A 26,446-nucleotide genomic window follows, 5' to 3' on the forward strand; every position below is an offset into this window, starting at 1 on the left:
CTACATGAAATATAACACATTTAAGTTCATCTCTACAGCGGAGATGAACATATTAGAAGAGAAACCAGCTCATTTTAATATGACAGATTTTGTTTTTACCTTGGGTCCACATTTGCTGTTGCTTCATCAATGATAAGAATACGGTTTTTTTTTAGAACTGCTCTGGCAAGACACACCAGCTGTCTCTGACCAACACTAAAATTAGACCCAGATTCTGCCAGCTGCGTCTCCATTTTGTTGGGTAGATCTTCCACAACCTCCTTCAGTTGCACCTGTTGACATGTCAACATATTGTAGGATGAGTAACTCTATTTTAAATCAGCTATTGTCTGTCTGATGACACAACAAAAAGGTTTGCCTTTTATATTCTGACACAAAATGCGTAAGTGCCAAGTTGGATTACACAGTGTGTCAGTTATTAGAATTCTAGAAACATTAAAGCATGTTGTTAAGAATCTATTAATGTTCATTAAAACCAAGATATGAATCAAAATACAACCAAGGCATCATCCCAAAGGATAATTTTTTCATAAAAGACTTATATAATAATACGCATGTCTGCACACACATGCACACACACATACACAAATGCACATATGATAGTCTACCTTCTTCCATCAACAGCTGTACCTTTATCAAACCCAATGAAAACATCTAAAACCTAACACACACAAGCACTGTAATGTTATTGTTACGTGGATTTTAAATACCAGATGTACATTATTAGATCTAGTAAGTCACCTCTTCCAAGGCATTCCACAGCTCTTCATCAGTGTATTCATTGAAAGGATCTAAGTTTTTCCTCATAGTTCCAGTGAATAAAACAGGCTCCTGAAATCCAGTAAAATCAGCATTCCATTATAAACACAGGTTTTATAACTCAATTGGTAATTCAGTGATAATCACAGCTAACCTATATGAACAATAGCACAGAAGTATCCAACCACAAGCTATCATTTTTGAAATGCAAAGGTGTATAATACAATTGCATGCTTAAGGGGGATGTGGCAGGGGAGGCAAGTGTTCAACTACTCTGTATGAAGACAATTTACCAAACAGGACAGGTCTGTTTGCAAATTGCTGTACACAGTTATGTCGGTACTTAAATGGACATTTACATGCCACTGTTCTGATGCCACAAGCTATATATATACTTACATGAAATCATTGCTGTCCTCATGGTATTGTTAAGAAAAACCATCAACTAGCACTGTTAATAAGCTCACACTCCTTTTGGGAGTTCCTTTGGGGAAGTACATAAACTAGAGAGGAATCAAAAAGCTCACAGTGCCTGTCTGGTTTTCCTTCTCTGTTTGGCTGTGGGTTTTTTTCATTTCATACCATGAAGGCCCTTCCATTTTACCATCAGGGATAAGCAGGAACAGCTTTCACCATTTAAAACCTAAACACATCTAAGTTAGTCTATACTGCCACAGCACCAAAGCAAACTTACTTAGAACTGGAGCACTGCTGGGCAAAGCTCTCACTCAAAATACACCAGGGAGTCAAATCAGTACCTTCTCCCATTCAGGTACCAATGGGGGTTTACCTGTGGTCAAAGCAAGTTTTATTCTACCTCAGTTCCCAAATCACACTGAAAATGTAGTATTTAAGAAGTGGAAAGAGGACTTTTGGTTCAGAACTCCTTAAACAATAGATCAGTACTCAGTCATGTGAGTTGCCCGACCTGAGAGTCATGCACTGACACGACTTTAGGGCTAAACTCATCTTAATACCACACATAAAGACAAAAACAAGTCAAAAGCTGTAACAGTGCTAATCGTAAGTGGAGACCATTCATCATGTTGTCAGTCTTCTTTAAATTGGAGAAATTTTAGCAAAATGCATTCTTTTTTTTTTTTTCCTTTCTCCCCTAGGAAATAAAATCTAACTTACAATGGGTAACTTCATCTTACTCTGAGATTACCCTGTCATGACTTACTCCCCATCTAACCCTACTGATGCCCAGATCCAAAGGGCTGCAGCAAATCATAATAGAATTCGGACCTTAACTCTTTTATTGTCTTTTCATTTCTAAACCATCTGCGTGCTATAAAAGAATTAAAAAAGAACATGCCAGAAGCAATATAAAAGAAGATAAACACTTCTTGATGTAACATGCCAATTATTTGGAAGTATCTGCTGCAATAGCAATGTCATTAAAAACCTGTTGAATGAGCAAAAGGGTTTAACACAAAACATTTCCAGGCCAAAAAGCAGTTTTCTTCAAAAACACCTAGAAAGGAATTTGTTTAACAATACACATTTTAATGCACCATTTGGCGTATTTCAAAGGTATTGTTACATTTATTTTCCTTTTCAATCCATTTTTACAGGTTGGCAAAAGAAGAGGCTGAACCTATAAAGTGTTCATAACTATTATAAAAGTCCTAACAACAGACACGCACTGCAACAGAAGATAAGGATATTTTTTAATTACCATTTCTGACACAGATTATTATTTAAAACAGTCTGGTTTATGAGAGGAAAGTAATAAGACTAACCTGTAAATAATTGTTGTAAAAATGCTTGCAGTCAGAGAGGCAGACAACATTTGCATAGAAAAGATTTACAAACACAACCTTTACACAGCTCCATCTAAGCAAGCAATTAGAAGCCTAAGCATATTTTTATTTCTCCAGGTAGGTATTTAAACTTACACACAAGAAAACTTCAGTCTTGCCTCATCACTCTCTAGGAACGGTTCTGTTTAGCATGTTTTGTGTTGCAATTCTAATAAGCATCTCTCTCTCTGGTTTTTCAGCTGCCCACATAATTATGAAGATATTTGCTGCAAAATAACTACCTGATGTTACATTGCTATTCCTATTATTGACACTACTATTAGCACAGTACAAGACAATGCCTATCATAGAGTTTACTGTAAAAGTTTACTGATTCCAAACTCTCCTTCCTCTTCTTCTTCATACCACCACTTGATAGTTCTGCATATTTTTAGTAGAAACAGTCTTCCCTTACATAAAAAAAAATGCTACCTGCTAGCCTTTGGACACTCAAAACTTTTGGGTCTATGATGAAAACCTTATATAAACTTGACAAAAATCACAGAGTTCCACTGGATGAGAACAGTTTTAAAACTATGTCAATAGACCAGTGTATGAAAACACCTCACATGTAGAACTGAATGCAGCAAACTTTGAGCATCTCTATCATTCAACATGTAGAAACTGTATTTGACCTGCAGTTTTCCTGTCTCAGTATCCTGTTTTGTTCAACTGGGTTGAATTCTTCAAAATGTAAAAATCGCCCACAATAGCTGTGGGCAAGGCTTTCAAAAAGCTGTAGACCTTGAATGAACTGATGATCATCTGCTTTCATGAGAAAGGAACGCTGCACACAAACAAAAAATTGAATTTAAATCCATATAAAGTCCTCTTTACATACAAAAGATGACTAGTTCCAGTGAGTACTGCAATAACAAAGCCTGCAGCATGCAGAAACAAAAGACATCCTGAATTAGGCAACAATCCAATTGCTGGGGAAGTACCTATTTTTTAATTTTTTTTTTCAATAGCATACCTGTTTCTTTTCTTTGACTCGTATTCTTGGGGAAAAAGAGCCTCATTACCATTTGTATCAGATTCTCAATGTAAAGAACGTAATACGCTCTGACAGCCATACCGCCCACAGACTAGCACACATTCAGATGCAACTCTAAATACAGATTCTGTAATAAAATACAGAGATCTGAGAACAAATGCTGAACATGGCAAAAAAATTCTTCTGATTTACAGTCTACTCTTCACTCTACCTGCTAGAACAGCGCAGATGAACAACTTTCCAAAATATGACTTCACATTTTCATCATAGGAGTTTTTCACTCTTCCTCCCTCTTCAGTGAAGAGCAAATGCCCACAGAAGAGACCAGAGCTCTCATGAAACTGTAACATGCACAGACTTTGCCTTCTAAGTTTTGAGGTTATACATAACCCTTCTCTGATTTAATGTCTCATGAAAGTAAGACTCTAAGAGAGAAGATCTGTGACCTACTGGACTTCTTTGAACAACCTTTTTTCTGCTCCAGCATGGGAGATGAGGCTATTTCCAACACTGTCTTAGTTGTCTTTTTTTTTTCCTGTACTGCAGCCTTTCTTGCATTCAGCTTCTAAAACTCATCAAGTTTTATTTATTATGGGCCATAATGACCTACTCTTTTGTCTGCTCCCCTGGTCTTCTCCTGTCCAACCTTCTCCAAATAACGCAAAAGCTGATAGCTCACTTCCAGGTGGCACATTTGCTCTTTCTAAATCTATCACCAGTCAGTTTGTACAGAGGTGACTAGGGAGGTGAAAGTGGTCCTTCAAAGTCCCTTACTAAGGAAGCTTCAGGCAATCCATCAGGCAGGAATTGCTGCCAAAGGATCAAGTGACTTCAGAGGACTGCTGAAGATTGGTATATACGTACCAGATTTTCTCTGCTCTTCCCCGGACTATAGAAGGACAGCATACAGCTAACACACAGATATTCCAGAGGAACAGACAGGGTACAAAACTAGGAAGAGAAAATGCTCTAGTGCCCAAAATTGATTCTGTTTATCTTAACATAATCACGACTGTACTCAAGTAAGAATAACGCCTTGCTACAGTTCCTGTGTCTACTGCCTACAGAGGTGCAGGGGGAACGTATCCCAGCAAAGCACTTTAAACACTATGGTATTATATACAAAATATCCATGGCAAACCAAGTCACTCTCTTACCTGAGGTATAATTGAAATTTTCTTCCGCAAGTCATGGAGCCCCAGCTCTGATGTCAAGTACTTATCAATCCAAATCCTTCCTTCAGGTTCCGCCAAGCGAAAGAGGGCTGCTATCAAAGAGCTTTTCCCAGCTCCGGTTCTTCCCACTATTCCAACCTACAGAGCAAGCCAAGCCTGTACAATCAAACTGTGAGCTTTCCAGGACAAATTAATATGTCGAGCAACATTTTTACAACATCACAGGATTTACAGTAGAACATGCACCAAATAAAACTTCTTTATAATTAACATTCTTTCAAGAGGAAAAATCCTCTCCTCTTAAATCAGTTTGGATTCAGGTGACATTTGTATACACGAAAATTTCTTGGATCATATTCAAAGGTGAAAGATTTCCCCTTAATGTGTGGTATCTTATTGTGTAAACAAGATAAAGTGGCTCAATGCACACAGCAATGTGATTCAAGGTTGCTAATTTTTATACTAAACCTGGTTTGCTGGGTGATGTTAGGCGAATCATTTCAGGCATGCATCTACTTCTCAACCCAAAAAAAGACTCCCATAAAACACTCTGGGAACAATGTACTCCCAATTTAAATAACTGAGACTGATTTTGGCTAGTATGGTTAAGGTGAAGTACTTTAAAGTAGCAGGATTATAAACTGTATCCATACTTCAGACATCTTCAAAAAGTATTGAAACTACAATGCCATGACAGCAAGCTGAAATTCCTTTTCAAACAAAAGAAATAGTGAATAATAAAATCAGAGAGATTCAGGCTTCTCTTTGTTCCCAAAGAAAAATCAGAAGACATAAGCAGTGTGAAAAAAAAATAAAGCTTTCAGAAAAAAGAGACTATGCAAAATATGGAATTGATAACTTTAATGACAAGGGGCTAAGACCTACTAATATTTCTTCTTTCTTAATTTTTTTTTAATGTTGTATTTGGGTAAAGGATTCTTAGAGAAAAACAATGCACAGTAATCAACCGTATCACAGAAGATAATGGATGTAACCCTCTACACAGATCTGATCTGGCAGAATTTCTGCATTCTGTTCTAATCCCTACATTTTCAAAAAAAAAAAAATCAGCACACTGGAAAAAGTTCAGAGCAGTGCAACACAAAATTAATATGGGTTGGAGATACTGATTTGATGGGGAAGGATTTATGAGGATGAAACGTGTATAATATAGCTTGGCAAAGTGATTGAGATGAAGAAAGGAGGAAGAAAGATGAAAACCTTCATGAGTATACGTACAGACACCAGAGGGCAATTACCCACTGCCTGAGACTCACACGTATGCAGCAATGACTGCTGAAATGAAATTAAGCACAGGAAACTGCATCAAAGTGCAAGGAGAAACTTTCAGTCAGAGACACTAAGTTCAGACAAAACAGCAGTGCCCACGTTTGATAAAAAATACACAACACAGTAGAAAAGTACACTTCAAGCAGCAACTTATACTGCATAATCTACAAGGTATTTTCTACTTCTACATTTCGATTCAACAATTTCTTCCAACCATTCATTATTCCACTATTGTATATAAACTAATTAACATGTCTACAGTGCTTACTATTTAACAGACTAATTTAAGCAAATCTGTTACAATAAATGATAAAATGTCTAGTACTCTAAATTATATCAGTGAAACAATGGAAAAATAGTTCTGAACAGATAAACTACAGTTCAGAAAGAAAATGCTGAACAGAGAACACAGACAACCAGAGCTGTGAAAACAAAAGTTCAATTGTTCCTCTGCAAATGTCAATATAAAGTATTGTATCAAGGATATAAAGAAAAAAACCATAAAAAAATACAATGATACTTAAAATAAAAATGCAGCTGCTCTACATATTGTCGAAATCCCACTTTCAGTTTGGCATCAAATGAAAGGACTATGCTCTTCAATATTTAGAAGAATCTATTTGCATCTTTGGTCCAATTGACTACAGGCTGCTGAAAATTGACAGGAATTTGAAATAGCTCAGTATACACATTATCTATTTGATTAATACATTTTATTCTTCAGAGGCCCACGCTCACAGCCAGTGCAAACACAGCGCCAGTCGCAAATGGAAATGCCAGCCACCTATCAGGAATCACACAGCCAGGACTGTGCTGCCTGTGAAGCCATGTGCGTACACAGGAGTACACCTGCTACGCTGGGCTCATCATTACTCAAGTGTCACTTGTACTTCATAGTAGAGCTGCAAGAAAAATGTGAGATTTACAGCATGTCAGCTACTCCACTGAAACTGCCCATGTCTTTGTTATCCCTCAGGCAACCTCCCTTTCATGGTATGTTCTGAGAGCACAGCTGCCATGCTGTAAATCTACATCTGCACCTTCCTAACTTTTTCATGTAGCCCGCAGATCCAGAAGCTGTCAGGAAAAGGTGCATTTAACAATATGTTAGCCAAAAAGCATTCATGAGTTCCCTGAAACAAAGATAGGGATGTTTAAACCCCAATGGTACACATGCTGACCTTGCTCTGCTGCAGCTATAGTAGCAGAGGAGGTTAACCACTGCCAGCTGCTGGCACAGCAGTTTGTGTCTCCCTGGTCTGTCTCTGTCAGGCCACACTACATTAGCAAAGTTGTTTAAAACACAGGGTCCTTCCTAACCTGCTTTGGCTGTAGGGAGATACTGAATGAAAGACAAACAGATCAAAAGAGACCTTAACCTATGAGTGATTTGCTAGCAACCACCTCCTTCATTCTTACTGTACCCACAGCTTCCCAAACTGGGCCCTGGAGTGGCTACAAGAAAAACTAGAAGCACAGCAGAAGCTTAAACTCATTCCTGCAGCCACCAGAAGTCTCTATAAACCAGGGGCCTGAACAGGCCTAAGAGCTCTCACTGACAGCAGTATGGGCAGAATCCCCAACAGATCTGGAAACCTGGTTCTGAAGAAGATGCTTCTCCAGAATTAAAACCAATATAAGGAGGAGGCATGTTTGGGAGATTTATTTTACACAGCGGCAGCCTACTGCAGTGTTCTGCAAAACATCATAGAAAGCAAACACAAAGTTCTTGGCAATAGTTTTGAGCTGGGCAAATTCAGGATGACAAAACCACAGCGGAACTGCTCAGCAAAAATAAATACCCCCAGTGATCCCTCTCTCTCCTGCCCCCACCAACAACTGAGTCATGCACTGCTAATATCTCTTGCTTCTGTTTTTATTTTTTTTCCTGTCTCTCACTGAGAAATGTAGAACTTCTTGTCTATATTGGAGAGACATGTAACAGCTAAGGAGATGGCCCATATGGCTCTTCTCAAAAGACCATTTTTAACTCATTCATGGCCAATTCCAGGAGATCACCTCAATGTAGCAAAGTCCGATTGAATTTTGGAACATGCATATTATTAAAAAGGTCCACTTGAGGAAAGAAATGGTTTGGAACTGCATGGAAAAGCATGTTAAAGAGGAGGCGAGGGCAATGACTGTAAAGTTGAACAGCCTCCTAGGGAAGACCTCCTAATCAAAAAAGTACACCTGCATTTGAAATGCAGCAAAGCACAAATTAACACTGCAGGGCTCTAATTTAATTTTGTCTGTGGGGGAGACCTTTCCTGCAGCACTCTTTCAACAGGGATAGCGTCAGAATTGGGGAGGAGGAGTCAGATTTGCAGAGGAGGAAGAGTTTTATTTCTATGTTTCTTTTGGCTACCAATCTAATTAATGACAAGAGTTAATTGGATTGGTAGCCAAAAGGAACTGAAATAAAATCCCGAATTCTAAAGTTATGCAACTGATTTGTATTTCTTTCTTCTGTCTTTCATTTGGGGCTCAGTGCAAGGGCATGTACATTCCTTATTTTCAATTGTTTTTGCTTACCTTGTCTGTTGACATACTTGATTCCAATTATGTTCGCTCTGTTGAATCCCTAATTTCCTAATGCAGGTCCATTTGCTTTGGATTTGAACAAACATTCTGGGCTTGGCTGGTATTTTCAATGTCTGCCACTTTCTGAAGAATCTCAGATTTTTTTTAAGGAAATTACTGGACATGTTTAATCCTTTATTTTGACAGACTGAAATATTATGTTCCAAGAGGAATTTATGCTACACTTACAGGAAATAAATAGGCTATAACTTCTGTTATAAATATAATTAAAGCTTATTTTTTAAAAGAACACTTAGTATTTTCCTAACATCCATGTATTTTATAATGGATTTCTAGCATGCAGCTTCTTGTCGACTTACCATCTTTGCTTAATTTCTGTGAATATCCAAAGACAGCCATATACATACCTTTTCTTTTGGTTTAATTAAAACAGACAGATGTCTTAAAACCAATGGTCCGTCTAGACTGTAAGTGAAGTTAACATTTTCAAATGCTATCATTCCTTGGTTAGGCCATTCTGTTGGTGGATGTTTGTTGGTCTCCCAAGGAGCTTCTTTTTCAAGTTCTGTGTACTCCATCACTCTTTCTACTGATATCATCTAAGGAGAGGAAAGGAGACATAAATACGTGAACTTCATCCTGTTGCATACACTGCAAATACTGCATGCATATAAACATGTGTGTGCATTTTCACTATAGAGATTCAATGCAAATTACTCCATGGTTTTTCTTTTAAACACAGATAAGAGTATTTGGTGCCATTCTAGGCTTTCATTATACAGCTAAAAAACTGGGAAGAATGCATCTCATGTCCTACTACAGATCTGAATCTATCATGATACATAAAGCCATACATAAGCATTTCTCATCAGTAGGATTAATTACAAATCTAAGTACGTGCATAAGTATTAAGAAAATTAAGCTGTGAGAGCTGCCTGTCAGACTTGACTAAGATGACACCAATCCATTGTGTGTTGGAAAGACAAAGCTAGAAATGAAATTGCCAAATGAACTACAGGCAGACACATGAATGAGTTAGACTCCTAGCCCTGCACAGGACAACCCCAAAAAAATCACACCATGTGCCTTAGAGCAATGTCCAAATGCTTCTTGAACTCTGGCAGACTTGATGCCGTGTCCACTTCCCTGGGGAGCCTGTTCCAGTGCCCATCCACCCTCTGGGTGAAGAACCTTTTCCTAATATCCAACCTAAACCTCCCCTGACACAGCTTCATGCCATTCCCTTGGGTCCTGTCACTGGTCACCACAGAGAAGAGATCAGTGCCTGCTCCTCTTCTTCCCCTCATGAGGAAGTTGTAGACTGCAATGATGTCTCCCCTCAGTCTCCTCTTTTCCAAGCTGAACAGCCCAAGTGACCTCAGCCACTCCTCATAAGGCTTCACCTCCAGATCCTCCACCATCCTCATGGCCCTCCTTTGGACACTCTCCAATAGCTTCATTTTGTATTGCGCTGCCCAAAACTGCACACAGGACTCAAAACGAGGGTGCACCACCACTGAGTAGTGTGACAATCACTTCCCTTGACCAGCTAGCACCAGAATAGAGAGGAAGTGTTCTTGCCTCCTCCAAGTGTAGTCACCCTTTAATAACAAGGGATTTTTGGTGGATGTCCACCTATTAAAGAAGTCAATGCTAATCACAGTTCCATGAAGTGACCAGCATTTCACATTGCCTTTCTTTTCCAAGGTATTTCTGTATCAGAGCCTCCAAGAAAGCAGTTCAGTACGTGTGACACTTCCACACACTTCCAAAACATCCCCAATGGTAGGAAAAAACCTGAAAGCTTCCTTCTCATTCTTCACAAAATCTGTCACTACCAGTTTAACTGGTGTGTGAAAAATGCACTGAGGAAGCAATGTGGTAGCAAAAAAACCAATTCTAACATCCCTATTATTATTATTATTATTATTATTATTAATTAAACATGGCTTTGTAACTTCGACAAAAGGACTACACGTTATTTCCTAGACTATGTACAGCAAACTGTAACTTCAATTGTCAACACAGCAAAAAAAAATCCCAGGTTTAGGTTCAGCATGTTTTTTTTACAATCTACTTTTCTTATGTATTATCTTAAGAAGAGAGTAAGCAGGCAAATTAGAACATGCTAGTTAATACTGTGAATTGGTCAAAGGCATCTTATATCATATTTTGGAAAACACACAATCTTCTCAGCTGAATATAAACAAATACTTTCACTTTTGTGTTAACATAGAATAAATAAAAAAGTTATAACCCTTTGCAATGGAATAACACGACTCTAAAAATGCCACGAGGGATATAAATAAAATTTTAAAATACAATAATAAATAACAGTAAATTATAAATACCAAATATAAAAACATAATTTAAAATCTTCCTTATAAAGGGATTAATTTATTGCAACTTTAGCAAGTTGCAGTGCAATTGTCTACACTGTAACTAGACAGTCGCCTTTCTGCTGTAAAGGGAAATTGTAAAACCTCCCTTACTATGAATGGAGGACAGTCCCTGGACACAATTCATCTCAACAAATGTGCAAAATCAGTCGGACAAATTATAACATAAAAGAAGTTATTTTCCTTTATAACTGCAGAGTGGTGCCTCAATTGCTTGCTAAGGTATTAATATCCTAAGTTAATTAAGAAGAAACATCCTTAAGGCTTCATGTCGCAAGCATGAAAGGAACCAGGAGGGGAAAAGGAAGAAATAAACATTACCAGGTTTTCAACTTCAGCACTTTGTCTAACACCCCACTGGAATGTTCCCATGAGGGTGATTGCATAGGAGAGCGCCAACCCAACCTGCCCCGCATTCAGAGCTGCAGAAGAAAGGAAAAAGAGGCTCAAATGGGTACATTGTAATTACACAAAATCTCACTTAAGTTCACTTTCATGAGGTTATTACATGATGGAAGCATCACAGCCAGAATTTTATTTGGTTACGTGCTACTTGCTATCTGTGCAATGAGCAGCTCCAGGCAGAACAGCTCCCTGCCACAATTTTTGGAAACATTTTGAAGAGATAATCCCAATTCTCCTTGACCTGGCATTTATCTAAAAACTGAGGTTCAGTCTCAAGACCATACTTACACAGATTTTTAGGGTCATCCCTATCTGGCTGAGCATTGGTTAACTCTTCACATTTTTTTCTAAGGACGTTAGATAAGGTCCTAAACCTAAGCAAAAAATTTGCATAAAATTGTTTCAAAATTAGTTATGAACATTTACATCAACTTTGTACTCTTATAAGCAATCAGATAAAGTAACAGGACAGAATATTTCTTCTCTGTTTATAAAAGCATTTACTGTTTTCGGCGGGTCTACTCTCACAAAATAAATGTGTTCTGTCTGCCCAATATTAACCATGATTGTCCTCTGACTTACTTGAAACTTTATCCTAACATAGTCCCATTGACTTGAAGAGAGCTACTCCTTATCCAGAGGCAAGGAAAGATTCAGGACCATTGTTTTGACTTGTCTTTTTGCATTCTACTAACATCAAATCTAGCTCAAAATTTGCAGAGTTGTGTAGCACAGAGTGTTCAAATTTTAAAATACACATGTTTGTATGTAAAACATACAAAACTTATCCAAAGAAAAAAGAAAAGAAACAAAACCAGAAAATTAGCACTAATTTTCATGTCCAAGATAATTACTTCTTCCTTCATGTTTTAGATGACTATCTCATTCTAGTACATCTAACCCAACTACATCCTGGATGATGCATACACTAATGACAGTTCATGAGTGACAGTGAACATAAAATGTATTATTACGAGGCAATTTTCTTTCTGGAACTGGCCTATCCCCCTAATCCAAGATATGACAAGAGCATCCCTAGGAACTTTAGCTTGCCTTTTGACCTACTGTGCCATGTGCAGAAAGGAAAAAAGTTGTTAAGAGGCATCTCCGTGGGTGTTTCAGTGTGAAAAGCAAAGCCCTGTAGGCCCAAAAGAGAAAGACAGAGGTAGGGAAAAAGAAGAAGATTTATTTCTTGTTATTGCTCTGAAAGCCAGACTCTCGAAAGTGAAGACTGCAGAAGTGCAAGTTTGTTTGCACACTTGGGGATGATGACAGATGCATGCCTCAGCCCAGAAGATGTCTGAACTTCCTCCAGTATTTGCAGGAAAGCAGATACAGCCCCAATGCCCTAGACTAAGGAAGAGATCGTGATCTAGAAAGAAACATTTAACTTAATTACAGCCTTTAAACAATTAGAAATAGTAACATATGAAAAAGAATTAGACATTACTATACATGGTAATTACTGGGTGAACTTTTTTTAACATCTGTACTTACTCTTGGCGAGAAGCAGTGAACCAAAAGCAACCACTATAACAAAAATGGCACAGATGGCATCCAGACGCACAGCAAACCACCTTGAAGTTGTCAAAAAGAGAAACCAGGCCTCTAAAATGTATTTTACAAAGACATAAAAACAGTGGATTATTAGAAAACTAAGCTGTGTTATTACTACTGAATTAACTCATGTTAATAATACAAGTTGTCAAAAAGACCCAGCATTGCCATCTTCAAGTGCACATCTGCATGGAGTGATGATGATCAGGATGCTGACCAGTTTTCCTGACATTGTCTAGTTTAGTTTTCACACCAACAGCAACTACAATAGCAACCACAGCTAGTATAACATATAGTAACAGGATGAGAAAGAAAAACAGCCAGGGCTTGAAGCATGGTCCATTTATTTAAAATGGAAGCCTCTTCTCCAGTGGACACAAGAGTCTTATACAAAAAACAAAAGTACAACTGCACTTACTGTAGCTGAACTAGAGTCTACAGGCTTTTATCTAGAACATATCACAATACAACTGTCACAGCCAAGTCTTCAGAAGGCAGCTGCACCTGGTTAAGCTCCTGCAGGAGCTACTCAATACAGCCAGTGCAGCTATACAGATCTATTCAGAAGATTAGATGCACGTATTAACTTTTGGGGAAGCTCACAGGTGGACATCTCCACTCCGCACTCACATTCAGGTGTTGACAATTTGGTGCTAAGTTCCATCCCAGATAGATATGCTACAGTACAAGGTACAAGAGAGAGCAGGAAAAGACACTGCAATACAGAAGACACAGTGTTTGAATTCAGGGCCAAAACCAGAACCATAACAAAGCATGGCATATTTATTGCTTAGGCCGCAGTCAGAAGAATTGTTCCAGCTGCTACCAAGTCACAGCAGAAGGTCACCATTGCAACCCTTTCTGCCTTGCTTGCCATTACTCCCTGCTAAAGATCAGTGCACCTTCAACTGTTCAGTGTTCCTTAGCCCAGTGCTGGGAAAAATTCAGACAAAAAAATTCTTCCTTTTGTAAGATAGAGAGGAGGTAAGTCTGGTTTTAAGCCTGATCATCCTCAATAGCCAGATTATGGAGTGATCTAACAATTCAATTCAGCTAACAGAAGCCTCCGTGTAACTTCTGGAGGGCAGCAGAGGGTAAGATTGAGGATGACAAGAGGCATCCAGGTAAGGTACAGAGCTGGTAACCTCTTAGTACCATTTACATCAACCTTAACTGCATATGGCTGACCACACATTCAGCATTAATGGTTGCATTAAACAAGACATTTGATATGGTCATACACCTGGGCACATGGAATGACACATGCAGAAGGGAGTGCTGCAACAATTCAGAAACCTAGCTCCAGACACTGAATTCACCGTAATAATTTAGCTACTTCTCTGAAATCCAGAAACCAAGTGGCCCTAGAAACAATCTATGGCAGCTTCCTTGTGACACTAAAGCTAATTTGTGGTGCAACAGTGTACTTGTAAGATCATGAAGTAGGACAGGAAGTAGATTTTCCATCTCCAGGCTTTTGCTCCATTGATCCTATTGTCCAGGAAGGCTGGTTAAACTGCCAGCATGAGATGGGTCATTTTGCAACCTCCCTATGTAACAGGGGTCACTGCGCATAGAGGAAGGAATCTGACAGTCACAGGAACTAACAAAGACTCATCATGGTCTGATGACTCATGGGCTTGCCTATAGAGATGGGCACTGGCAGAAAGGAAACTTGGGTTTGGTCAAATCTCAGCATGCCTTTTAGATGCTTTTTATCTAAAATTTACTTAATGCCCCATTCACAGGCATCGCTCAAAGGGGTTCAAAGCAAGTGTCCTGAGACCTAGGCTCAGGCCTAAATAGAGAGGAAGATACTACTCCAGCTGAAAGTGCTCAACAAAACCACTGCTGGTTGGGAGAGCCTTCTGTAATGCAGGAAAGAATTTAAAACTCTTCAGGAGACTTAAAATCCCAGGAGTCCAACTTTGTGAGCTGGTATGAAAGGTATTCTCTTACATCAGCTACTGCTTGCTCGCATTTACTATCAAAGAACTATCCTGGGTGAAAACAACTTTAGGAAATCTCTAGTTCAGCCTCTGGCTCAAGCACAGTCAGCCTGGAGGTCAGACCATGTTGCTCCATGCTTTATGCAGTCTGAGTCTTGAAAATCAACACAGATGAAGCCTGCATCTCTGGGCAGTCTTTGCCTCTGCTTGACTGTGCTCACAGTGAAATAGTTTTTCCTTCAATTCAGGTTAAACCTCTCTTGTTACAACTTACACCCATGTGGCTGCTCCGACCGCTGTGTACTGTGGTGAGGAGCCTGCATTCACAGCAACATCCTTGCAGACACTGGAAGGCCAGTATTGAATTCTCTGCATGGTGCCTCTTCTGTGAGCTGAACAAGCCCAGTTACCTTCCCACACAAGGAAATCTCTTCTGTTAATACCCTGACTATCTTAGTGGCTCCTCCACGGAGTTCAATCCAGTTTGTTAGAATGTTTCCCAGATCTGGGGGTCCAAAACTGGATGATGTATTCCCAGTGTGGGCTAACAAGTTGCCCTCCTTTGCTGTCCAGGCACATATTCCCTATGAGGACCAAAACCCACACACACTTTAAGCCAGCTGGTGTACCCCAAAGACTCTGGTGGGAAAGACACCAAAATGAAGTGTGTAGGTATGGAGAAGAGTGTGACTACAAGTACTGAAGCTTGACCTCAAAAACAGGTTTCTGATCTGCCTAGGAGGGGTATTATTGACAGTTTTGTTAGGGAGATGCACCAAACTGACTGAAAAATGAAAGAGTTTTTATGTTTCCTAGATCTAACCTTAAAATATAGAAAAATGTTTCTTTTAAATGTCACAGTCCTCTTTGTATAGTGAAACTTCTATTCACAGTTTATTGACTAAAGATGTCTTTTAATATAAAGCTAAAACACAACTTTGTTCTCCCTCACTATGAGCTACTGTAACACTGATCTAGTCAGATAACTAGCAACTCTAAAATATTAAGAAATGGGAAATTCAAAGCTAGAGGTGCCTCCCTGGAAGATATACTACACCAGTCACAAGTCACTGGGCTCAACAAGGCCAGTGTGCATGACGCTACAACCTGTGATTAACTGTACTTCAGAAAGGAGCACTGGTCTGGTCTGAATCCTTGTAAATCTATAAATTACAAAACAGCCATCGAATACACTTGTATGTCTTACAACAGAGGAAGTTCACACTCTTAACAAACACAGAACTGAAAACTTGCATTCTGCTGTATCTTGAAAAACACAGTAGTAAAGAACATTTAATTAACAGAAGTTAAAGAATCACAGTGCAAACCTGAATTGTATTACTTATTCTTGCAGAATACCAGTATTTTATAACTTCCAATGATGTTAATTCCATATACTAGATTTAAGCCCTGAAAGCTACTCAAAATAAAAAATAAAGTTAATTTATGAAACTTCCAAGATTATTTATATTATCTGCCCATTCCTAGCACACTACTTAGTATCAAATGCTTCATAATATAGCTTGCTTCCCCCACATCTCTCTCTGCATCCCCCCCCTCCTTTTCTTAAAGATGGAATCGAGGAAAATGTTAAAAATTATTCTTATTCTTATTGGGCATACTTTCAAATGTTTATCTTACACATTGTTAAAACATATGCATGGGTATTCTAAATTATACTACAGCCCAAAGTAAATTCTCTAAATCTAGACAGATAATGTTTTTGTTCTAATACAGAAATTTTACCCTAAAGAGACAAATGCACAGCTCCTACTGATTTTAATGCACATTATATGCACATGTCACTGAGGGGATAAGATATTTCCCTCCTACTGTGCAAAGTATTTGATTTTTCACATCAATTCATCACAAACCTGAGTGGAGGTCTTGGTGTGCATCAAATAATTTTTGAAATCTTTCCTCTGCTTTCAAAGCCCGAATAGTCCAAAGCCCCTGGAGGGATGACGACAAGTGGGAGAACACTGGACTTCGAGCTACAAAGAGAAATGAGAGTTAACAATAGCTGAAGTACAACATCTAATTCTTTTTGTACCACACTAATCCTACTACTTTATATTTAACCATACAAACTACTCTACTGCATCTTTTTAGAATAAAAATGCAATATCTTTAACTAATGTCCTCTTCCTCAATTAGAATCAGTCAGACAGCCAGGCAGATTAATTTACAGAAAAATGTCTTACATTTTTAACAATAGCTGTCACTGAAGAAATTCTTTGAGCTTTATTAATGACATTAGGCACCCATGTTTGTTATTCATAATGCTTAATATTCCATATCATAGTCAAGCTAAAGTCAGGCACAAGAGTCAGATAAGGTCAGAAATACCATTAATATATGCATGCAAGGTCCCAAAGACCAGCAGCTTAGCATGTTCTTAACTAGCTTTATTTACAGATAGTTAAACTGACATACCCTAGGTTTATCATCATGCAAAACAGGAGTGAAGCATGTAATTCAATAGTTTAGAACCAAGGCAATAAGGAAGTTATTTGCATAGCAAAAGAAAAAAAAAATCTTTGATGGACTGTCTATAAAATACTAGCATTTCACATAATAATAAGCAGGGTTCAAACTAACATTAAGTCCCGCCAAGCTACATACTTGTGGATTCTAGACGTTTAATATCTCTTGAAGTGTCTAAGAAATATCGTCGAAGAAAAATGAAAAGAATAAATAGTGGAATTAAGGGGATGAGTATCCAAGGAATCACTGCCACAGCCACAGCCACCACACCAAAAATCTGTAGGAGAGTCTGGAGCACAATAGAAACAAAATAAAAAACTCTTTGCCAGAAGAATTTAATTTAGAACAAGTATAAAACTATTTAACATTATTGAAACACATAAATATTTAAACATAACTACCACATTTAAGAGCGGATGCATTGCATAACATATGAGCAACATCTATTTTTAAGCAACTTGGAAAATTTACAGTATACCTAAATTGACTATTTTTGCAGTTTATGGTTTTCTTCCACATTATTTGTTCTTTAAGAAATGTCTTTACAAAGCTGGTTGACTGAACATTAGTGTCTTGCTTTGTAGACTATTTTGTGACTGCTGTCACAAAGTAGTAGATGATCAATGTAATAAACAACTAATCTTTAATGGACTCTAGCTATGTGGGGAGTCAAGGATATGTTTTTTCACTCCTGCTAAAAAGAAACTGGTGAAAACCTGGCTTTCAAATTGAGTTGAAAGACTTGACAGTTGGAAGAGAGACTTTCAACACAGGCTTGCAGTGTTTTCCTAAACACAACACTGTCCCATTTAGAACGAAAACCCAGGATAGGACAAAGTGGGCTTTCTCTTCTCAAAGGATTGCATTGTGAAATGCTACAAATAAGAAGAAAATGCTACACACTGCAAGAAGTGTCATAAAAGGCTGGTGTTACCAGGTTTACTGGAGTTTGATGTAACAGCTGAGGTAAATCTGACTTTACCCTTAGAAAACTAGATATAACGAGATATAACAGATAAACTCTGTTGCTTAAGACAGAGGATCCTGGCTCAACTTTCTGAATTTAATCCTCCATTTCCTTCAGATCCCTCCACATCTTTCATCAAACTTTCAGTTTGAATACACAGTCAAAACCATCATCTGCACACAAACTTCTTTCAGAACCCAGCTGTGCATGAATGAGCGTATGGCAGGAGTCCTGGTATACTGTAATTAGGGTGTGCCCATTTGCTCCTTAAAAAGGGGGAAAACCCCAACCCATATAAAAATAAACCCATACTGTACAAAAACCACACAACTGAAATCCTAGCTCAAGACTAAATTCCTGTATTATTCTCATTAACAAAATCATTAGAAATGACAACATTTTCTAAAAATTTTTCATTTTATGGACTGCAGAGCAGCCACCTTCTTCGTCATCACATACAACACAGAAGTGGATTCCAGCTAAATTTTGCGGCTGCCTGATTTTTAGATTCCAAAAATGCATAAGTGACCACTGGGTGCCAGAAATGCATGTCTTACAGCAAAAATGCTTCCACCCTTTGAATTTTCCAACTCAGTGCACACATAAGCAACACATCAGCTAAGATAGATATCAGAGAGCTATCTGTGTTTTCAAACACTTTCAGTGGAAGTGTCTATTAAACACTGCATTTCCTGTTGCACTTCTGGTAGCCCACTAAGGCCAAAACCAAGCAGAACCTTTACCCCTAAATTTGCCTTTTTTTTTTCTTCAGGCTTCTCTGACTTTACCCTAATTTGACCTGACCAAAGAGCAAACCCACACACCTTAGACTGCATGAGTCAGCTCTAGCCTTAGAGGTCTTAGCTCATGAAAGAAGATTTATCAGTATAATAGCCCAGCATCTCATAGATCCTGAAAGCACATTTTAGGGTCTCATAACTCTCTTAAGGAAAATTGCTGTAAGGTAGGCACAGGAAAGGAGCTCTGAAGCATTATCACTACACTGCTCATCTGTGGGTTAAGGTGTTGACAGCATCATGTTGTTTGACCTTCTAGATACACACAGCAGATGGCAAACATTTTACCTAGATTTCATCAGGAGGAGGTAAGGTGGCAATGAGAGTGCACGGTGTTCCACCTGGATCAATTAAGCACATGGCTATGTCAGCACAAAGCAAAACAAAGCACCCTGGCTCCTCACCAGCACTGCCATCAGCCCTTCTCTACCTTCCACTTCTCTGGCATTCTTTAGAACCCTGTAAACATATTTCCTTTTTATCATGGGGTGAGGAGAAAGGGAATAAAGATTCCTGACCTCCTACAAATTTTCTCCTGTCTAGATCTTCACTTGCCTCAGTAATGCTCATTATCTCTGTCAAGCCTGCCAGCTTGGCATAAATGACATGCTGGCTAAAGGTTCCCTCACCTCCATCCTTATCAGCGGAGACTGAAGTCCGTTCCTTCCTTCCTGCTCCAAACTTGCTCCTGAATCTCTTTATACACCTGCTGCCTTCTCCCTCCGTCACTTCCTAGACAGTCACAAAAAAGCTGTTTCTGAAGTACACAGTCTCCTCATAACATCAGCTACAAATCTGAAGCCAAATGTTGAGGAGAGCTGCTTCAAGGAAAAAAAATTCTGAGGAAAACAAATGCTTCTTAATAAAAAAGAAAAGAAGCCAAACTGAAGTTTTAGTGATGATAATCTAGAATATGTTGCAAACTGCCAGTGGGGGTGGGAGTGGGAGTAAAACTATTAAGATCCAGCTCATGTAAACAAAGCCTTGCTATGGCAGAAATACAGGGAAGGAAAAGATGGTTAGGATGACTAAAGTAAAAATCTGACACCGCCTTCGGAAGGAATTTTAGATGAGCCTGCACCACCTTATCATTATAAAAATTTATGATAGGGTGGATCAGTCATGTGTGTTGTTTTTTTTTGAAAACCAAACTTGCATATAAATTAACTCTTAATGAAGTAGTCTGAAAGCCAGACACAACCATTTGCAGACTGTAATCATGTAGTCACTGCATGAGGTAAGGCAAAGGTTCTAGCTCCTGAATTTCACAAGAGACAACCAACCTTTGCAGCTGGAGACTGCCCCGACTTCTACCAGATTCACTGTGTGCAAGCTGCAGGACCCAAGATAATCAGCAGGCTGACAATAATTATAGCACGAGTAGTCTGCTGTCTCTCCTCTCTGGAGACAAACAGCAAGAAAGGCTCAGGACTGGGTATCTGGACTTCTCATTGCAGAACCAGCTTACAATGGAAAGTTGCATCAAAAGTTTAAGATTTTCCTACCTAAAAGGAATATGGCCTACAAACCCAGCATCTTTTACTGTATTTCTTAATTTTAGCATTCAAAATGTAATGACTGTGCAGAAAATAACAATCAAACCAAAAAAAAAAAGGAGACAAGCAACCAAAACAAAAACACAGGAGCTGATGAATTACATTTTACAGCTATTTGCACAGCATTTGAAACAAGGCCACCTTGCACAAAAGACAACAGATGCACTGGCTACCAAGACCAATAGGACCTGGATAGTTTCAGGGAAATACCATTGCTTCCAGCGTTCACCTTCAAACTTGCTTCAGTTTCCCTGGAGAAAGATCAATCTCCCACACAAAGCCTGCACACAGTCTATCCCTAGAGTACATAAAAGCACATGTTGTTTCTGTTGGAGTTATCCTCTTGCTTACAAGAGTCCTGAGAGATTTCCCCCATGCTTTGGTCAGTCACTCCATTTATTGTGGCTTTTTTTTCCTTAAAAATCTCCTCTTTTACTGCAGCAGGCATACCCAACTATAACCCTCTGGGGAAATGAATGCTCTGATCACTTGTGAAACGTGCTTTCTCTTCATCATCTGATGACCTACATATCCATAATTCTTACAGGTGCTGAGAGTGATATCCTGGAGTTTCTATCTCAAACAGGTCTTGATCTAGGAATAACAGGTATTTCTGTACCACAACCACAGAACTGAAAAACATGCTATAGGACCTACTACCATAGGAACCACACTATTCTGGACCTGCAGTTGCTGACCTGGTAGGATCTCTAATCAATGAGAGGAGCCCAGGGGATGGGATTTGAGACTTGGAAACCTGATTGTAGGAGTCTAGATGTGGCCCATAGTGAAACTCCTGTCCTAGTTTAGAAGCTTAAAAAGTGATGAATACAATAGTTAAATTAGAATAAATTAGTAAATAGTTAAATGTTTAGATTGGGAAAGACCTCTAAGGTCATAGAATCCAACTGTTAATGCAGCCAGGTCCACCACAAGACCATGTCCTTAAGCACCACATCTACGCATCTTTTAAACATGTTCAAGGATGGTAACTTCATCTAACCTTTAAGTGTATCCCTAATGACCCTGTGGTTGAATACTTCTCTACAATCCACCAACTGTATTTACTTGATGCCCTCTGACTACAGCAAAGTAAGCATCTAAAGCCCATCAAGCTTAAATTTTGATGACTGAATCTACAGTCAAATCCCATGCAAGAACTGCAGCGTTCCAGGACCAGTTTTACCAATACTTAAGCAGAAGCCAAATACACCTACTCAGCCCCAATTCCTAAATGCTACTCCCTGGACCCCAATATACACTCCCAAGGATTATATTAGCCCATGGAACTGCCACAAAGCCATACTAATTTAATAATAGCAAAGGCACATGGCCTCAATTTCAATTTGAACCTTCACTGCATTAACTTAGGGCACTCTTAGGCTGTGCTGTCTGAAGTAAAGCCGGGTCAAGAAACTACAAAACCCCACTCTGTTCATACTTGCTTGGCATCATCCTTCCTCCTCCTTCTCCCCTACCCCTGACTGAAATTATTTCCTTGTTGACTCTGCCAAGAAACTGCACACACAATCAATCCCTAATCCAGTTCTGACATTTTCTTTATCCTTGAATGCTTTTTTTTTTTTAAACCAGACTGTTTGGATTGACTGACCTGCAGCTCTGTTAAAGAAAAACTGCACAGGTGGCTGGTTACATTGGGACACCAGAAGACAAGTTTCCCTGGGAAGACGACATTGCAATGAGAAGATGAGAGTGATAAACACTTGACTCAGGCCAGCTCCACCCAGAACCACAGTGCAGATTTTCTGCATTTTCTCCCCTTTATTACAACAAGCCACAGGAAACATCCAAAGAGAAAATACCACCTAAATTTTTCTACTTCATTTTACTCATTTAAAGTAGCTGAGTTCAGGTGAGTAGTCTTGTCTTCAAACTACTTTTTAAATAAAATTTACTGGCTTTCTTTTGGAACTGGTTAAAAATACATACATATGGTTGTTTATACTATTGCATCGAACTGTCAGGAACACATTTGTCTTCAGCAAAAATGCAGCGAAGACTTATGAGTATAGGAGAACACGCGGGACATACAATATTTAAAAGGCATCTCAGAGAGTATCCTTTTCTGAAGCAACCAAGGACAGCAATCTTTGACAGGAATGACAGCTCTCAATTGGTGTTAATTCAGCTTCAGGAAAATGTGCATCCATGAGAAAATTTGGAATTTAAAGACCAAGACAATCAATGCACTGAAAGGGGAAAAAAAGGCACAGCTGGAGAAGAAATGAAAATTGTATTTTCAGATAAATTGAAAGAAGAAAGTAAGAACTAAATACTGCCAGCTCTAAAAGCTTCAAAAATACCAAGTTCATCTTATCTTCTGCAAGATGCTCTCTTCTTCTCTGAATCCTGCTATTTGCAATTAGTTGACAAGAGGTTACCTAACTAAATCAGTATGTCACTGCAAATGGGCTGAATACATCTTCCAGATAGACCACGGAAGTGTATTCAAGATTTCCAGTCACATCCTTAATGCTAAGCACCTCCTATTTGTTCTCACCTCTACAAGACAGTCTTTCTGGATTGCTGTTTTTCCAAGTGAACAAGCATATACTGAGCTCCTCGGGGCAAATGTTTCTGTGCCACCAACATGCTCATTCATTTGACTTGGCATGCATTTTGTCATTAAGTGAGAAGCCTTAGTATTTGTTTGAGGTCATGGCAAACTGTGTGCAATTGTTCTTGAACAAGTGACCTTACCATAAAAAGGGTGTTAATACATTGGCACTGCCACCACTCTCATATTCAAACAGCATCCTATCATCAGTAATCTCTTACCCTACAAGAAGGGATAGAAATAGGCTCTCTGGGCACCCTGGGCCAGGAGGTTTAACTGCCTCATGCAGAATTTGATGGTAACAGCAGTTTCCAAAAATCATAGTCCGTATGTTGTCTGAGACTTCCAGATATGACGCTTTAGAAAGAGACACATAACCAAGCTCTCGACTTGGTGATTCTGACAGACACTTAAAATACTCATCTTTTAAAACTCCACGCTACATTCCTACAACATTTAGAGGTTATCTTCCTTCTAATAATAAACTATCTTCACTCATGTAAGAAGTTTGTTGCCAGGGCTCTTCGGCCACAGTAGTAAGTTACTTCCAGCTAATACAGGTTTTTTTAATGGAAAAACAAGCTTTTATCAGAGCCAAAGGTATGGCCTCTGCTTAGGCATACAGCTCCTGTTCATACCCACTGTACATGGAAACCAATGCTGTCACACACAAAATGACAGTGCCAACAGCCATTCTTGTAAATGGCTATGGACAATATATTTTTGTATCTATAAGCAGTAAAATCTTGAGTAGGATCTTTGAAGTGCTCCTCGTTTATTGTGCCTTGTGCCCCCTGAGCACATCTGCACACAAGTGTTCTCAGTGATTTGGGCAGCAAGTCACAACTTCGCAATGAGGATCTATAGAAAAGTGAGAGTTCTTCCTGAAGTTACGGGGAGTTAGTTATAACTGTGATCTCCCTGTATGAATAATATAAAGAGTTAATATGTTTTGCTGTTCAGTGCTGTTTGTCACTTCTCCGGTGAATAGTCCCTGGCTATATTCTTACACTGTTCTTTTCCCAAGGGAAAAAAAGGTGCACACACAAGAACTATTCACATAAACTACAGTGGTCTTTGTGCCATGAAAAATATGTTTCATTTTCTTGTGGAACACCTCGGATGCCGAGCACAACTTTACATGGTAGCTTGAGGAAACAGAATTAATCAGCCAGTGTAGAACATGCACACACACATGCTTTGCTTTCTTGACAGCTCTTGCCAGAACCTGCCTGAAACACTACAGAAAAATGTCTGACATCACCCAATATTCCCAGAGTTACTCCTCATATAGCAGAAAGCATCCCTTTTCCTTCATATTAATTTAGAAGGATTGTGCCTCCAATATCCACCACCATTGCCAAATGTGGTCGCTTTGTTGGCTGTTGCACTTGCTTCAAGATTCCCAGAACAATGTATTTTTGTATCTCCTCTATCAGTCCTTACTGTCAAATAACTGATATTTTTAAAGGAAAAAAAAAAATGGCTCGACAGTTTCTGCTCCCCTCCTACCTCTTAGAAGTCATTTCCATAATTTTCCCCCAGCTATATAAGGCCAAGATAGCCCCACTGAGCACAGAGCCTTATGAAATCAAAACTTGATTCAACAATGGGTATTTTTCTCCTTAGTACTGCTACAAGTGGTGTATTTCCCACTTTTTCCCACTTTGTTCTTTATTCGTATGCTTAGCACTTTACCAGCAGAGGCTGATTCACTGATACTTGTCTCAGTTTTATCTCCTTTTGACAGCAGATTTTATTTCAGTGATAATTATGGACAACATATACATAGAATAAGAACAAAAAAAAAAAAAATCAACAAATATCTCACTGTTTTCAGGCTATTAGGATGCAGGAGGCAGATCTTACAGGCCAATACAAAATGATTCAAACAATGGATCATAAAAGGACTGAGAACAGTTAGGCTGGGAAAAGTTTTGATATCCCCAGTACAAAACTGTGAGTGCTGGGGTACTAAACAGGGAAAGGATCACAGAAAGTAGCTCATGCCCTCCACAAATTGCATCCCCTATTGCCACTGCTAGAGAAAAACCACTGACCTAGACAGATCACTGCTGTGACCCTGCATGGCATTAGTTCACGTTCTTATGGTCAAGTCCATTAATTTACTTGCTGAAATACTGCCCATTCTTCCTGTGAGGAATTCCTCTGAGCTAATGATGATGTTATCACCTTTTCACCCGTGCTGTGCACATTTTTTTGCAGTTCTTTAAAATGTTTAACAAAATTGTGCTTACCACAAATGCTGCTGCCCCATGTATCAGAGCTTTGCAAACTCTGTCTTTGAGCCCTGTACTTTCCTGCCTCAAGTCTCTTGTCTCTCGTGGCCATAATGCCAGAGCAGCTGTGCACCCTCCTCAAGAGTACCTTGTTTTCAACTGCATGACCTTTTCTGCTCAGCCAAGTCTAACTTTCACCAGAAGTCAATTCTGGGTCTTTCAACAACTTTTAAAAGCTTTGTGCTACATTCAAACTGTGGGCTCTTCTGTTAGAGTATCAATTCCTCAGTAGCTCTTCAGGCTTACAGCAACTACAAGCTTTTAAGCATTTTATTGTTGTTCTTGCTATTTAAAAATACACTGCTCATGTATTTTTTTTTTTTGGTGGAATAAAAAACTACTCATATTTCTGTAAACACCACCAACACAGCCTCTCTGCCCCAGTTAAATGAAAACTATGAAAAATATTAAGGAATACAACATCAGCTATCCTAAGAAATAAAACTGCCTTCTGTTTCCTTCTGGTCACACTCTTTCACAGCAGATATGCAAAAAATGCTTTCTAACCTGTCCCTGGTATTTTTTTCCCTTAACATCCCCAGAGCTTTACCACTTTGATAGGGCTATAAAAGACTTTCCTATTCAAACTAAACTCCTGACTCATAATTTTTCAGTACTACATGATGTCTAGAGATCACTCAGTGCCACAAAGCTTAACAGTGGTCTGATACTTTCAGCAACCATATTTAAACTAACCAGCACCAGCCTCACTCCACCACCAGCAGGTTTCACCCAGTTCAGCTGTTCTGCGCATGTCCAGAACCCAGTGAGTAAAGAGAAAATTCCTTGGCAGAGAATAAACATTATTTACTGTCGTAAGTGTGTGCTCATTCTTTATGGGTTACAAATATGCAGCAAACCATCAGGAAGACTTTTCAGAA

The 26,446-nt window shown here is 38.9% G+C and overlaps 1 protein-coding gene across 2 annotated transcripts in view; it reads right to left on the reverse strand.

The window, feature by feature from the left end:
* The window catches only part of ABCC4 (ATP binding cassette subfamily C member 4), a 146,426-nt gene that overhangs the window by 30,654 nt on the left and 89,326 nt on the right, over positions 1 to 26,446 (reverse strand). For both annotated transcript variants that reach the window (XM_039556857.1, XM_039556795.1), the window contains exons 21-28: positions 17,506 to 17,656; positions 16,755 to 16,874; positions 12,872 to 12,982; positions 11,291 to 11,391; positions 8,978 to 9,169; positions 4,719 to 4,874; positions 742 to 831; positions 100 to 272 (exon numbers count right to left, since the gene is read on the reverse strand). In XM_039556857.1, the coding sequence (XP_039412791.1) occupies positions 100 to 272; positions 742 to 831; positions 4,719 to 4,874; positions 8,978 to 9,169; positions 11,291 to 11,391; positions 12,872 to 12,982; positions 16,755 to 16,874; positions 17,506 to 17,656 (1,094 nt within the window). The remainder of the gene's footprint in view (positions 1 to 99; positions 273 to 741; positions 832 to 4,718; positions 4,875 to 8,977; positions 9,170 to 11,290; positions 11,392 to 12,871; positions 12,983 to 16,754; positions 16,875 to 17,505; positions 17,657 to 26,446) is intronic.

Source organism: Corvus cornix, chromosome 1, assembly GCF_000738735.6.
Source record: "Corvus cornix cornix isolate S_Up_H32 chromosome 1, ASM73873v5, whole genome shotgun sequence".
Classification (NCBI taxonomy): domain Eukaryota; kingdom Metazoa; phylum Chordata; class Aves; order Passeriformes; family Corvidae; genus Corvus; species Corvus cornix.